This window comes from Wolffia australiana, chromosome 11 (genome assembly GCF_029677425.1).
Source record: "Wolffia australiana isolate 7733 chromosome 11, ASM2967742v1".
Lineage (NCBI taxonomy): Eukaryota > Viridiplantae > Streptophyta > Magnoliopsida > Alismatales > Araceae > Wolffia > Wolffia australiana.
The window spans coordinates 9,608,510-9,623,763 of NC_135845.1; the positions used below are offsets into that span (position 1 = coordinate 9,608,510).

The following is a 15,254-nucleotide window of genomic DNA, read 5'->3' on the forward strand; positions in this document are numbered from 1 at the left end:
TGGCAATCTGATATCGCAATCCGCTCCTCCCACCGGCGAATTGGTACCCCAATGAAAATCTAATTACTCTGCCATGCAAAACAATAGTTTTCTCTTCACATCCATGTACAATGGCAGAGGAAGCGCCTGCGGATCGGCCGGCAGAAGCCATCATCGCCAGCGAAACCCCCAATGGCCAGGCAAACGCCGTAGCCTCCGTGCTCAGAGGAGCCCTCCAATCATCCAAGAATCGCTCGCTCACTCCCTCGATCGCCTCGCCGTGGTAAATCTTCCGACTCTCTTAAATCTTCATTCTTCTACGTCATATATTCTCTCCAAAGAAATCAGGAAACCGAGAAACAGCTATCATACCTCCTATCTCTGTCAATTATTTTGATTATTCCTCATTTTTTTCTGATTTTAGAATCAATCGTCGTTATCATGGATAAACTGCTGCAATTTTATTGCAAGATTACTCTAGATGGCCGTGAGTACATTTCAATTTTCAAATCATGATTTCATCGCCTAAGTTAGAATTTCAGATTATCATTTCTAGACAAGTGCTTTAATTTGAAGTCTCACGCGGACATTCATTTCATAATTCCTTTTAGTTACTTTCTTCAAATTAATTAAATGAAAATCATCATCGTGTTGGCATCCATGCGGCCGTGCCAGATAGGCGAAATGGCGCATCCAGAATAATACCCACATTTATGCGTCCAATTTCAAACAGGTACTCCGCTGGACATTGTGTACAATCTTCCGCGTTTGCAATTAACTAGGCCAGTAATTGGGTCTACGTATTATCCTCTTTAATGGGCTACATTTGCTCGATGAATACAACTATTTAAAAAGGCCTGGTAAGATTTCAATGCAAATTTCACTGCCCTGCTTATTTTTTAATATGAGTACACTAATTTTATCTTACATTTTGTTGGCGTACTCAATCATGCAAGAAAGTAATTTTTCTGTTGGGCCTTCTTGCTTTGGAATTCCAACTTTAAATTTTCTGATTTAAAAGACTTTCATATCTATTGCCTCTTTTGCCTACTTTTATGCATTCAATTCCAAATAGGTACTTCGCTGGACATGGTGTAGAATCTTCCGCATTTGCAATTAACCAGGCCAGTAATTGGGACTATGTATTATCCTCTTTAATGGACTACATTTGCTCGATGAATAAAACTATTTAAAAAGGCCTGGTAAGTTTTCATAAATGCAAATTTCACTACCCTGCTGAATTTTTAATCTACATTGCGAGATTTCGAATATATGTCAGACTTATTGATTTCCGAATCTATCTTTCTTCTGGAACTGTACCAACGGCTTATGATGTTTCCCCCCACCCGAATAAATGTTCGGCACACATTTGCCAACTCTTTTCTTTAGGAAATGTGGAGAAAATGAGATTCATCTCACTGGGTAATTAATTGTCAACGAGAAAAACAAATTACTACTTTAGCGCTCCTCCCTAGTTCTATTATGTCTCTACACCCTTTCCCCTACTCCATTTAATTATCTTCCCCTCTGCCTAATCTTCAAGACTTTTAGTAGGTTCACAATGTCAACTGTTACCAGTGGCAACCGTCGGGCCGAAAGAATTGCATATCTTCGATCAACGAGATCAACAAATCTGAATACACTACTCGCCGCTACCCGCAATGTGCAAGATGTTCAACCACATTTCCTCGGAGTCATGAATGCATCATGTGCTTCGTGCGACGCAAAGTTTTGGATACAAGAACGCAAACCTGGTACAAGTCAGCAGAACCCTATGTTCCACTTATGTTGCAGGGATGGTAAATTCAAATTGCCAACATTCCCCAGCCCGCCATCATTGCTTCTCGAGCTGCTTCAGGGCACAACAAATGAGTCAAAACACTACCGCAATTTCATTCGAGCTTATAATTCAGCTTTCAATTTCACATCGAGCGGTGCAAATTTTAACCGTACCCTCGCCGACAATTGTGCCGGTGTGTACACTTATCGAATCCAAGGTGTTGTCTACCATCAGATTTCAAATGCTTTGTTGCCCCCTGTTGGTCATGCTCCCTCTTTTGCTCAAATCTACATCTACGACACAGACTATCAAATAGAACGATGATGCTCAATCTTCCATGATTTACATCGCAGCATCCTTGAAAAGATCCAGCACAGTCTACATGTGGCCAACCCATTTGTTACTCAATTCCAAGCAAACAACGAACAAGCACTGCTCACCGCATCCACCCAAGAATTCGCGCTACGGATTGGAGAGCCTTCCATCCCGGATAGACGTTATGATCAACCCAACTTCTCTGAAATTGCTGTTCTTATGACTGGCGATGGACATGAAGGAGAGGGAAGGCGCAGCATTGTTCTTCGCAAGCGTGGTGGAGGCCTGCAATTCGTTAATCAGCTGAACGGATATTATGATCCGCTCCACTTTGTGTTGCTATTTCCCTACGGTAGTCTAGGGTGGAGCCTGCAACTAAAGGAAAGCGCCCATGTGACAATGAATCAATTCTATGCCTACCACTTCATGGTTCGTGACTCTTCAACAGTGCTTCATCTTTCTGGCAGGCTTTTTCAAGAATATGTTGTGGATGCTTACGCAAAAGTTGAAGAATCACGATTACATTGGATTCGATGCAACCAGTCAACGTTGCGTTCGAGTCTCTATCGAGGGTTGGTTGATCAAGTCGCCACAGACAATGTTGCTATGCCAGCGGGGAGGATGATCATTCTCCCACCTTCTTTTACAGGCGGCCCACGCTACATGCAAGAGTTGTACCAGGACGCTATGGCCATCGTCAGAAAGATGGGGAAGCCCGATCTATTTATCACAATGACTTGCAATCCAAAATGGCCTGATATCACACAATCTCTACTACCTAGCCAGAAGGCACAAGATCGATTCGATCTTTGCTGTCGTGTTTTACGGTTGAAACTTAAGGAGCTCCTCCATTTGATAATTGACAAGGAAGTATTCGGCAAAGTAAATGGTCGTGTGTACGTTGTCGAATTTCAGAAACGTGGCCTCCCTCACGCGCACATGTTGTGGGTATTGGATGCTCAATACAAGCCGAAGACCCCAGAGGACATTGATAAGATAGTGTGCGCTGAAATACCAGATCCCAGCGACAAGGATTTGTTCGACTGTGTCACAACACATATGATCCACGGCCCTTGTGGTTCTGCAAACCCAAAATGTCCATGTATGAAGAAAGGAAAGTGTCCATGTATGTCCAAAGAATTCGTTGACTCCACCCAAGTAACCAATGATGGGTACCCTCTCTACCTACGACGCAATAACGGCCGGGCCATCCAGAAGGGTCCTCATGTCATTGATAATCGCTGGGTTGTTCCATACAATAAATATTTATGCAAGCCATTCAACTGTCACATTAACGTGGAAATCTGCTCTTCCATTCAGTCAGTGAAGTATTTGTACAAGTATGTCTACAAGGGTCACGATCGCATCCAAGCAAGAGTTTCTCCAACTTCCGCTACTACAGACTTCGGCATTGGCAATAATCCTCAGAATAATCCACAAGATGAAGCCCAACAGTATCTAGACGCACGATACGTATCTGCATCAGAAGCATTCTGGTGAATCTGCGAATTCAGTATGCAAAAAATGTATCCAACCATTTTTGCCTTACAAGTTCACGACGAGAATATGCAAACAGTGGTGTACGCAAAAGGAGAAACAATTACTGAAGTCATAGATAGGTCTGAGCGCACGCCCCTCACAGAGTGGATGCTTTACAACCGTGAGCATCCACAAGATAATCTAGCCAAGCAAATGTTGTATTACGACTTCCCTTCATATTACACGTGGAACGATTTTGCCCGACAGTGGACACGACGTCAACGACAACAATGCATTGGAAGGGTGCACTTTGTGTGCCCTCGCGACAGTGCTCGACACTACCTCCGATTGATGCTTCATCATGTACCAGGAGCTACATGTTACGCAGGTTTACGCACCGTGGCTGGTGTTGTTTACGACACATATCAGCAAGCTGCAGCTGCTCGCGGCCTACTCCACTCTGATGCTGAGTTTGACAATGATCTCGCAATGGCATCAGGTGTCGCTTCTCCCCGTCAAGTTCGTGACCTCTATGCGATGATGTTGCTCTACTGTGAAATCTCCAATCCACTTATGCTTCTCAGAAAATACCTCGAACCAATGTCAGAGGACATTTGTTTAAACAGGCCGTCAGAAGATGCAGACAAGATACAACAAAGAGTACTAATCGCAATCGAGACAATCTTCCACCACAACGGATCTTTGCTCGCAGCATTCCCAGGATTACCCCAAGGCGTCCAAGTTCAACCAATAGATGACATAAATAGGCCAAGTCATGGAAACACCAACGAGAATGCAGTCCTTAGTGCAGAACACCCATAAGGCATGCTAAATGAAGAACAAAGACAACTTTATGACGCTGTATTCAAAGCCGTTGCATCGCCGAAACGTGCTTAGGGGAATGTCTTCTTTGTTGATGGGCCTGGTGGATCTGGTGAGACGTTTCTCTACGCCGCTATTCTTGCAAAGATAAAGGCCTCTCGCCTCTCAGCAATGACGACTGCAACAAGTGGTATCGCGGCGCTCCTCCTAGAAGGAGGGCAAACGTTGCACTCTACATTCAAGATTCCTATCCCGGTAACTCACGTCTCAACATGTGGATTCTCGCCTGATTCAATGATTGGCCACCAAATTCTGTCAGCAAGTATTATAATAGTTGACGAAGCTCCAATGATGCACCGCCATGTTTATGAGACGCTTGATAGAAGTATTCGTGATTTGATGAAGACAGCCAACCCATATCTGGAAAACGTTCCTTTCGGCGGCAAAGTTGTTGTGATGGGAGGCGACTTCAGGCAAATGCTTCCACTCATACATAATCGTCAACTCAGCCCTCAACCGCAGTGATGTGTTGCGCCATTGCTCTGTTTTTTGGCTCAAAACAAATGTTCGCGTTTCGCCAGACCACCGAGCATGGAGCGAGTTCTTACTTGCTGTTGGAGAAGGACGGGTTGGCCCAGATGTCTATCTCCCAAATGACATCCGCCGCGTCTCCTCTCTCTCCGATCTCATTACCCAAGTTTATGGTTACTTTGAAGACGCCGACAGTCAATTGCTATTAAAAACAATTTTAACCCCCCTGAACGAAGATGTGGTTGCAGTCAACAACATGGTGCTCGATGTCTTCCCAGGCGAGGCAATGGAGTACTTAAGCTTCGATCCCCTGGTGAAGTCAATAACGAATCACTATATCCAACAGAGTTTCTAAACACAATTGACGATGCAACAATGCCGCTCCACAAACTTTGCCTCAAGATCGGATGCATCGTAATCCTTATCCAAAACTTGAACACATTACAAGGCCTGTGCAACGGGACTAGGCTGCGAGTGGTTTGCTTTTTTACAACAATGGTGCAAGTCAGTATCCTCAGTCAAGGTAAATTCTACGGTGAAGTCCATCTCCTACCACGGATTGCGCTCTACCCGTCTCAGTCAAGGCTTCCATTCCGATTCAAGCGCCTTCAGTTCCCAATTCGACTTGCATTTGCAATGACAATTAATAAATCCCAGGGACAGACTCTCGACACAGTGGGGTTGTATCTACCGAATCCGCTATTCACCCATGGCCAACTCTATGTTTCCCTCTCAAGAACACGAATCGGTCCAGCAGAAATCGTGTACTGCGATGGCGGCGCAAACCGCTCGCACGTGACTAATGTCGTTTACATAGAGATTTTCCAATGAGAATCTCCATTCTCAATTCCACTCTCAGGTACACTCCCTAACTCGCTCTCCACCTCGTATTGCCATGATATCCCAAACTCAACACAACTTAAATTTATCTTACAAGAAGTGATCGCCATCAACGTCACAAAGATATACATCATTTCGACCAATATCTTCAAGAAAAATAACATAAATGCGGAGGAGGGCTCTTCCATTATTCGCACCTGCTTCACCTACAACCAACGAACCAAGCAAACCCACAGGGTGATAAATAATACATAAATTACTCAACATGGTTTTCCCCATCTTGGGAGTACTTATGTTCGTCCTCGATCTATCTCTTGCAGAATTGCAGCGGAGTTCTATGGCAAATGCTATGGTGTCGAGGTAGGGGTACTCAGCATGCGCCGGCGATTGCTCCTCCCTGCGTCTTCTTCCTCCTTGCTCCTCTATTCAGCGCATGCGTCTGGTTCGTCCCATTTCTTTCCCTGCAATTCTTAATTCTATGTGTTGCCCGTGACCCATATGATGCTTCTTTGAGATGACTCTTGAAAGCATACTTGGGATGAGTAGGCATCTATGGCGCAAATATGGCATTGCGGTTTTTTTTCTGTGCACAACGTCGCGTTTTTCTATCATTTTGATCTCTACGAATGGCCATCTGTTCGTTGCTTTCTTTCCTCCCTAACATACCTCTACGCAAGGGAAATCTGTCAGTTTTCCCCGATTTTGGGTGTTCTTCTGATCTTCATCGATCTGTTTCTCGTAGAATTGCAGCGGACTTCTTTCAGAACTGATCTGGTGCCGAGGTAGGGGTCCTCAAAACTACGATCTTAGGTCTTCATCGACCCGCCGGCGATTGCTCCTCCCTGCCTCTTCTTTGTCCTAGCTCCTCAATCCAGTGCATCGCATCCGGTTCGTCCCCTTCCGATTCCCTTTCCCTTAATTTTATGTGCTGCCAGTGGCCCATTTGATGATTCTTTGAGACGAGTAGAGATCTATGGCGCAATTGTGATCTTAACTCTATGGCGCAAATATGGCGAGCAGAGATCTATGGCAATGAGTAGAGATCTATGGCGCAAATATGGCTCCTCTGTTCAGCGCATTGCATTTGGTTCGTCCCGTTTCTTTCTTCTTCTTAATTCCAGGTGATGCCTCTGTCCCATTTGATGATTCTTTGAGATGATAATTCAAAGAGTAATTGGGATGAGTTGAGAACAATGGCGCAAATGTGGCGTTGCCGTTATTTTGCCGTGCACAACGACGCATTTTTTTTATCATTTCATTCCATATTGATCGCCATTTGTTCGTTGCTACGCAAGGGAAATCTGTTGGTTTTCCTGATTTTGGGCGTTCCTTTGTTCTTGCAGAATTGCAACAGAGTTCTTTGGGAGCTGCTCTGCTGCTGAATTCATTCCTTTCAATGGTTGAAGAACCCTTACCATATGTAAGAAATTCTGAATAATGAGGGATTCCCTCCGTTGTCGCACTTGGTAGGTGGAATTTGCATATCGCACTATGTGATCTTCTAAGTTCAAGAATTATCTCTTTGAAATCCGAGCATTTAAACATTCCTTAGTACATCATTTTACGGTTGACATTTGTCGAAACCAATCATTTTTTATTCCTCTGGGTCCACTCCAAGCGAGCATTACGAGCGGGCCACACTAGTACTCTTAAATAACCAATAACTGGTTTCTTCTCATACCAGGCCTCAAAAGGTGGCATATCATTCACGACTTTCATCGGATAAATATTTTGAATATAAGTGGCAACAACAACAGCTTCAGGCCAAAATTCAGGACGGAAAATTGTTTTCATGCATCATGCTCCTAGGAGCTTCAACAAGTGTCCTGTTCTTCCTCTCAGCAACTCGATTATGCTGAGGAGTCTTTCTCACAGTCAATTGTCTACGAATTTCAACTTTTCTGCAATAGTCCTCAAATGGCATTGAAAGAATTTCTCCTCCTCTCTCTGTACGTAGAATTTTCAAACCATATCCACACATATTTTCAGCGATTGCTTTAAATTCAATAAATTTATGAAATACCTCGGATTTCTCTTTTAAAAAATAAACCGAACACGTTCTGGAGTAATCACCAAAAAATAGTAATAAATACTTACTTCCACTCAAGGATGAGGTTTTCATAGGAACACATACATCTGCATGAACTAATTCCAAGGGTGCTCTTCCTCCTCTCCATGGATGTTCATTTGAAAATTTAATCTTCTTCTGTTTGCCATAGATGCAACCCTCGCAAATATCGTTTCCTTAAAAAATAAATAGTAAACCATATACAAGCTTTCGTTTACCCAAAAATTTGAAATTTAAATGACCAAACCTTTTGTGCCATAACCATGTATCATTCATCTTTTCTGAAATCATCGCATGATTGAGAAACTCTTCTATTTTCACAGGGAACATCTTCTTACCAATGTTGTTAACATACATGACTGGCTTCTCCCTCCTCTTGTTCTTAACAATACATATATTATGCTTAAAGTAAAATTTCATACTTTTCTCCATTAGTTATCCCAAACTCAATAAGCTATGATGAAATTTTGGAAAAAAATATACATCTTCCAGCCTCTTCTTTCCTCCTAAAGTCTGAACTTCAATTGTTCCTTTTCCTTTAATCTTTACTTTCTTTCATCGCCCACCTTAACTTCTCCTCATGGTGTCTCATCAAATTCAACAAACATAACTTTGTTGAAAATCATATGATTGCTGCAAGCTAAGTCAAGGAACCATAGATCTTTCAAATCAGAATAAGTTGTAATATTAGACATAAATGCGTCATGTTCTTCAGCCTCCACATAATTGGCTTGGTGATTTTGTTTTGAATAGCAGTATGCTTCAAGATGCCCATATCTCTTGCAATAGTTTCACTCAAATCTTCTTCTTCCTTCTGGATTTGCAGTGTCCTCTCTTCTATTTCACTGATATATTCCTCAACATTGACCTCGTCCTCGGCTTAAACCTCTACATCTAAACTTCTTTCATATCCTCCTCCAAATCATCTTGTTTGATTAGAATAGTCTCCTTGCTGATTGTCTTCTCTGCCTCCTCTTGTCGATATTCTTCGGCCTCTTCCTCTGTAGAGATGACTTGAGCATGACAACATAGCCTGCACTTTTTTTAAAACAAATCTATATTTTCCTTAAATGCTTCTTTAATTTAGTTTTCCTTTGACCTGTTCATTCTATCTTCAATAGCAATCAAAGAGCTCGTCAAATCATCATGAGTATATTTATCAAAATCTTTTGATTCTTCAATTTCATTAACAACATCATCAAACTTAGTAGGCAAACTTTTTAGGATCTTCTCCACTGTTTTCCTCCCTAAAATATCTTCTCCATATCTGCTCATTTGATTCACAATTAAGAAAACTCTATTAAAATAGTCTTGGACAGATTCTTCAACCTTCATAGAGAAAGATTCAAACTCTCTTCTCAATTTTGTAATTTTACCATTGCTACTTTATCACCTCCATGAAAATTTCTTCAAAATTTTCCGAACATCATGTGCTGTAGTTGCCTCAGAAATCTTTGTAAATACTTATTCAATAACAGAATCTTGAGTAATAAATAAATCCATCACATCTTTTCTATTCAAGTTTTTAAATTCAGTTTTTTTTGTTTCGTCTACTATAAAACCATTTTCAACAATTCTGTGTTCAACAACATCTCCACATCTTTTCGACTTCTAAATAGGGACTTCGTCTTGGAACTCCACATAGAATATTTTTCTCCATTAAAAGGAGTTGCAGTAATGATAGACCCTTTCCAGGGTGCTTTCCCAGACCTTTGAGAGAAAAACAACACCAAATCAAAAAAAAAAGTAAACTCAACTTTAGCTTACTGTTGTAATAAATTAGTAGCCTGAACTCTTGGAGCTTTGCTTTTACTTCTCTTCCGCAATCCTTATGGAACACCTGCTCTGATACCAATGTGTCGGGGCTTGGGAACAACTCTGATTTCTCACTTGGGTATGCAATACATCATCAACACAGCAAATGGAATATAAAAACCATTTTTTATTTTCAAACTAGGTACATATATGGGAACTTATGTTCCAACCCAGATAGTAACAGACATATAAGTCTTTAAGAAGTCAACATTACTAGCACATTCATCTTCCAGACAGTCCAACTGAATAGGTTCCAAGCTGCGGGCTATAAAGGACTAAATGCATTATTACTTTAGAAATAACATTGGTTCAACGGTCTTTAAATAACTTTGACCTTTTCCTGTTTTCCCACAACACGCCTCATGTCTTCGTTATAGAACGTCTAGGTTAGCCTCTCAAAATAAAATCTGGGAGAACTATTTGCAGAGTCTATTGATATCAGGGGGCACGTGTACTCCGATTAACAAGAAGGCGGAATGTAAAGTCATCGAAAAAGGGGCGCCGAGTTAAGAAATAAGAACAACGAATGAAAGATTGTTAGTCACATGCATTCATGTGACCTGCTGCACTGTCTTTAGACTTTCTCCGGAACCGATAGAACTGCAGGCTGTGTCAGCCATTCTTTCTCTATTTTTGGTCAACGAGTTTCGAATTATCCGTGGATATTTATGGAGAGATATCTTTTTTTTTATTTTTTTTATACATAAGAAAAGCAGCAGACCTTATTTTATAAGACGCATCGCAACAAAACGATCCAAATACAACAACGCGTTGTACAACATAGTCTTCAAGCAACAAAGAGAAACGAGAAACATGACGAAACAGGGGAAAGACCATATCATGGCGGCGGTGATACGTAACGTGAATAGAGGCCTGAGGCGCAAGGCTTGTCTCTGCTGTGCTGTGTCTGTCACGCCATTCTGATTCTTAGCATGTCTTTGTGCAGAGACAGCGCAAGAAGCTGCACCTTCCTGAAGTGAAGCGCTCCAACCTGCAAGTTCGGGCGCAGTTGATGCTGAAAAGACAAAGGCCTCGGTACTTCCCGCCTCGCGCAGAACATATTCTTGCAGAAGCCCCAACCAAGTCTTCCAACTCTCTAGCACCACTTACCTGTGTAGCCGTGATTGTCAACAGCACGAGAAGCACTAGAACGACGACAGAAACGGACGTTGCTCTCTTAAGAGCCATGATTGAAAAATGAAGTCTAGGATTGGTAGAAAACTGTTACGCAGCAGGGCTTCTTTGAGACCTTGAGAGCTGGAAATAAAGTGGGCTAAGTTATGGAGAGATATCTTATCTTGAAGCATCGTGGCATTTATCAAGTTCTCCTTCGTAGGACGACTACTCTCCCTGGATATTCATTTTTTTATTAAAGCTGATGTCACTTTTTTAATGCAACTTAAAAAAGCTTGAGCTGTCGCTCTTAGTTATATTGTTTATGGGAACTGTTCGTCATAAGTTTTCATAATGCACAAGGGTACGTGTAGGACCCAGTAACTGGCCAAATTTATCGAACGTAGAATACCATACATTCCATAATAGTATATCTAGAACCTCCTACGAGCTCAAAACTATTACACAGCTGTAAGACAATTTTCCGGAGTACATTACGTTCAGAGTGTAAAATGAAGGGACTAACGAAATCATTATAGCGATCCTCTCCCTTAGAGATGGCATCTGGCTTTATTAGACTAACCAATCTAGAACCTCTGAAGGCGTTACGGCAAAAAAAATTTAACTTTGGGCTTAGACTGAAACTGGAGGTTTCTAACAATAGACGACTTAACCTATTCGAAGCTTAAGTTCGGCCAAATATGAACTATCGTTCAATGTTGATGATTATGTTAATCCGACCGAAAAGCGCAATCAGCGGGGACGTATTGAAGGTGTCAGCACAATCGACGGGATATGGATAGACATTTTTACGTTACTTGCAATGCTATAAAGTATTCTGACTTGAGCTGTCAAGCTGTCCTGTTCTCATCTGAATACTATTGACATTCTTCTTGAACTCTCTTCTTTCTCTTTTTCGCTTATTTCTTTCTGACGCCATCAAGTCTCCTCTGCCTTCCTCTTGATGGGATAAGAAACCCCGTTTGGATAAGAGTGCATTCAAGGAGTTATCCAAGAACACCTCTGCATAGTCGCTTACACCAATTAAAGAGAGAGAGGAAGAAAAGATGAACTTCACGGTTCATTCATTTCAAAAATCGCGATACAAGAAGCATCACAAACTCACTAGCCTTTTTTATGTGCACAATAACACAATGAAATCGACACTTAAATCGCAACTAATTTGACCAAATCGCAACTCAGACATACGAGTGGTCAAACCACTCTCCCTAGTTTGCCTTCTCTTGGAACCTAGCTCTTGGACCGCAAACCTTGCTCTGAAACCACTTGTTGGAACCTAGCTCTCTCACTTCAGAAACTCACACAGAGAAGGGAAGAACAGGCACTCACTCTCTTGATCTCACACAGAGGAAAAAGGTTATTTTCTCATTTTATTAATCTCACACAGAAAGAAAGATCAAGCTCCCACTCTCTTGATCTCACACAGAGAAACAGGAAGAAAGAACACTTTGAGAGAGGAAGGAACCAATTGATGTACACAGCATACAACAACATTGGAATACATACATATTTATAGGCACTTCCCCATAACTGCCTATGGATTTAAACTCAGCATGGCCACGCACCTGTCCATGTACTTGGTCTTCCAAGAAACCCAGCCTACTACTCTCCTTGAACTCAGCTACTGCCTGCACATCACCCTATACCATGTTGACTTGTTCTTTGTTGACTTATTCAAAAACACCAACTCCAAAATTATCTAAGTCAATATTAACTGTCCAACACTGTCGAGCGCTCTTCTTCCAGCACTCAGCATGAGCCTGATGATCGTGATGTAGTAGAGTAACAGCCCCTTCACCTCTCTGTTGTGAAATCACCCCAGATTCATCGGGAGATATTAAGATCCCATGTTTACAATCTTCTCTAACAGGAATATGATAAAAATTTGAGGCAATAAATTATATCTATGAGGAAACAAATATTTGCTGTAACAGTGCATCAAAATGTTCCAAACAACAGTTTATCAATGATTCTTCTATTAAAGACAGATCGAATTAATGTGAACAAATTATAGTTCGGCTGTTGAGGTTGGTGGATTAAGATATTGGAGGTGCTCTCCTGTAATCTCGCTTGAGAAATAATGTTGTATCCACACTGTTAACTTACTTTATTTTTTATCGGATGGTGATCTCTATCAATCGCGCTGGTGCTCGCTTTCTTACTCCTTGAAATTTTGATCGTCGATTGCTGGTTATTTCTCTGATATAAATGTATTCGAGTTAATAAACATTAAGAATGCGGAAACCCTATATTTCTCACCCTGTTCTTGGTATCAATCCTTATATTGCGTCCCCATAATTATGTAATATCCTTCAATTATGCAAGTCTTAGTGCATGGTTTTATTGATTCCACTAATTAATGGTGTCAGATTCACTGAAGTCATCCGAATCCATTGATGAATAGAAGAAGAAAAAAAGCAACATCCTGGTTCTCAACAATTCTGACAACAAGGTTAGCATATCAGAACTAATGTTTCAATTTTTTATTTTTTCTTTCTGACCAGGTTATGATCCTAGAATATCGCCAGGACTTAGCGCTTGACTAGACTAAATACCAATAATATCTTGACTGGACTAATAATTAACTCTTTGGAAAATTTGACATCCAAAGAGAAACTTATCTTGAAATATTTAATGCATTAATAAACTGAATGTCTCTCTAAATATTTATGGAACTCGAATAACAATTGTATATGTAGTTCTCTACAACGTTCAATTTTAACTATATTAGTTTTTTCATTCATCTTTGTCATACTGTCAGACATATCAAATCAAATAATATTATCAGTTTTCTGCTCCACGATAATGTAAATATCTTTGTACCATTATCTACGGTACACAATCAGATAAAACTATTTTTGAACAATCATAAAATTTGCGATTTGTGATTTATTGCATAGGGATTTTAATTTTAATCTACGATGATGTGTCGCTATAATCAATCAGAACATTACACATACCTATACTCCTTGAATTATTTTTGTGAAATATGATTTTTAACTTTTCGCATTGTCGGGAATGATTTTATTTTCAAGCTTCTGAAAACGGAAGTGTCTAGTTGAGTACAGATCAGTTTTCCTGCAATTATAAATCTAAAGCCTATGAGAAATGTAGCTAGGAAAGAATGTAGTGGTATTTCAGGTTGGAGTGTCCAGGTTGGGAAGACATTTTTTTTTTTTTTGGCAAAATACACGGTGCTGGGTACGGCCAACCCCAGGGTTGTGCCCGTAGTCCGATCCAGCCGTGCCCTGGATGCCACCCAGGGGGATTTTATTTATAGGATGTAGTGTTTTCCAATGTTTATAGGCGTGGAACGAATATATATGTCCCAATTACACTCGGATCCCACTCGTCCACGCCCATATGTAGGAAAAAGAAAAGATACATGAGTGATACCTCGCAGACGCTCGAGGAAGTGTGTTCGCTGTCATTCCTCCGGAGCTGCTCTGCGATGTCGATGTAGTGCGTGGTGACGCTCTAGTCGGGGTGTGTCCTCTCCATCGTCAAGTGTGCTCGAAGTAGTGCATGGTGACACTCTAGTCGGGGCAGGCGCTGTCCACGCCGCGAACGCCAGCACTCCACGCAATCCTCCAATCCCGCGGGGCTGGCTTCGCGAGGAGGCGGCGTGTGCGGAGGGAGGGCTTGCCAAGATGATCGAGCCGATGGCATCCTCGGGCCGAAGTGGGGAACGCCTTCCAAGAGTGGAAAAGAGAGGAGGGGGTGCGAGCATGTACCGCGTGGTTGGCGAGGGCATCAGCTGTCTGATTACCCTCTCTCAGCTGGTGACGAAAGCACGCTATGCGCGAGCGGCACCGCATGATGTCTTTCCACGCACGATGTAGTCGCCACAGGGAGCATGTGCTTGAATGAAGCATATCAACCAACATTTGTGAGTCCGATTCCACGACGATATTGTGAAGGTTTCGTTCCTCATAGAGGAGTAGACCGTCACGTATCGCCATGGCCTCGGCTACTGTATTAGTTTGTATGCCATAAAAAGAGGAGAAGGCAAAAAGTAAACTCCATGTGTGGTCTCTGAGGATACCTCCTCCCACTTCTGGCCCCGGGTTCCCTTTCGCCGCACCATCCACATTCAGTTTGAGAAAGCCTATTGGCGGTGGGAGCAAATAAACAACTCGATACTGGATGCGGGTGGCGGTGGGGGTCACCGAGATGCCAATGGAGCGGAGGAGCTCGCACGTGAGCGATGATCGACCGTCTCGGGGTGGGAGTAGAGGGTGAATGTGCCGAAGCCACAACTGAACTCGACGCTTGATGTCCACAGCGCGCATGGGTGTACCTACAAATCGAGAAGAATTTCGCCCTTTCCAAATCTCCAATAGAAGATAAGCTATGGTGATGGGGAGGATGGGGCTCCGTGCAGAGCGAGTTGCCGAGAGGATAAACTTGCCAAAACACTCAGACGGGGTCAGAGGATGAAGGCAGTCGGTGATGAGATGCCAGCATTCCACTGCCGTCTCACTATGGAAG

The 15,254-nt window shown here is 42.1% G+C and overlaps 1 protein-coding gene across 1 annotated transcript; it reads left to right on the top strand.

Moving 5' to 3' along the window:
• The first annotated feature begins 184 nt into the window (after positions 1-184).
• LOC144709071 (uncharacterized) lies at positions 185-7,150 on the top strand. The gene is made up of 9 exons (XM_078582476.1): positions 185-262; positions 1,055-1,181; positions 1,534-2,067; positions 2,113-3,570; positions 3,983-4,072; positions 4,138-4,294; positions 4,451-4,630; positions 4,781-4,848; positions 7,090-7,150. The coding sequence occupies exons 3-9, from the start codon at positions 1,541-1,543 to the stop codon at positions 7,148-7,150; spliced, it is 2,541 nt and encodes an 846-aa protein (XP_078438602.1). The 5' UTR covers positions 185-262; positions 1,055-1,181; positions 1,534-1,540.
• The last annotated feature ends 8,104 nt before the right edge of the window (positions 7,151-15,254 follow it).

Bases quoted from the DNA above. Each gene is read 5' to 3' on its own strand.
- LOC144709071 (XM_078582476.1), top strand. From the start codon at position 1,541: ATGTCAACTGTTACCAGTGGCAACCGTCGGGCCGAAAGAATTGCATAT. The intron at 3,571-3,982 runs GTGAATCTGCGA...GACACATATCAG, and splicing joins TCTGCATCAGAAGCATTCTG to CAAGCTGCAGCTGCTCGCGG. The intron at 4,631-4,780 runs GTAACTCACGTC...GATTTGATGAAG, and splicing joins CATTCAAGATTCCTATCCCG to ACAGCCAACCCATATCTGGA.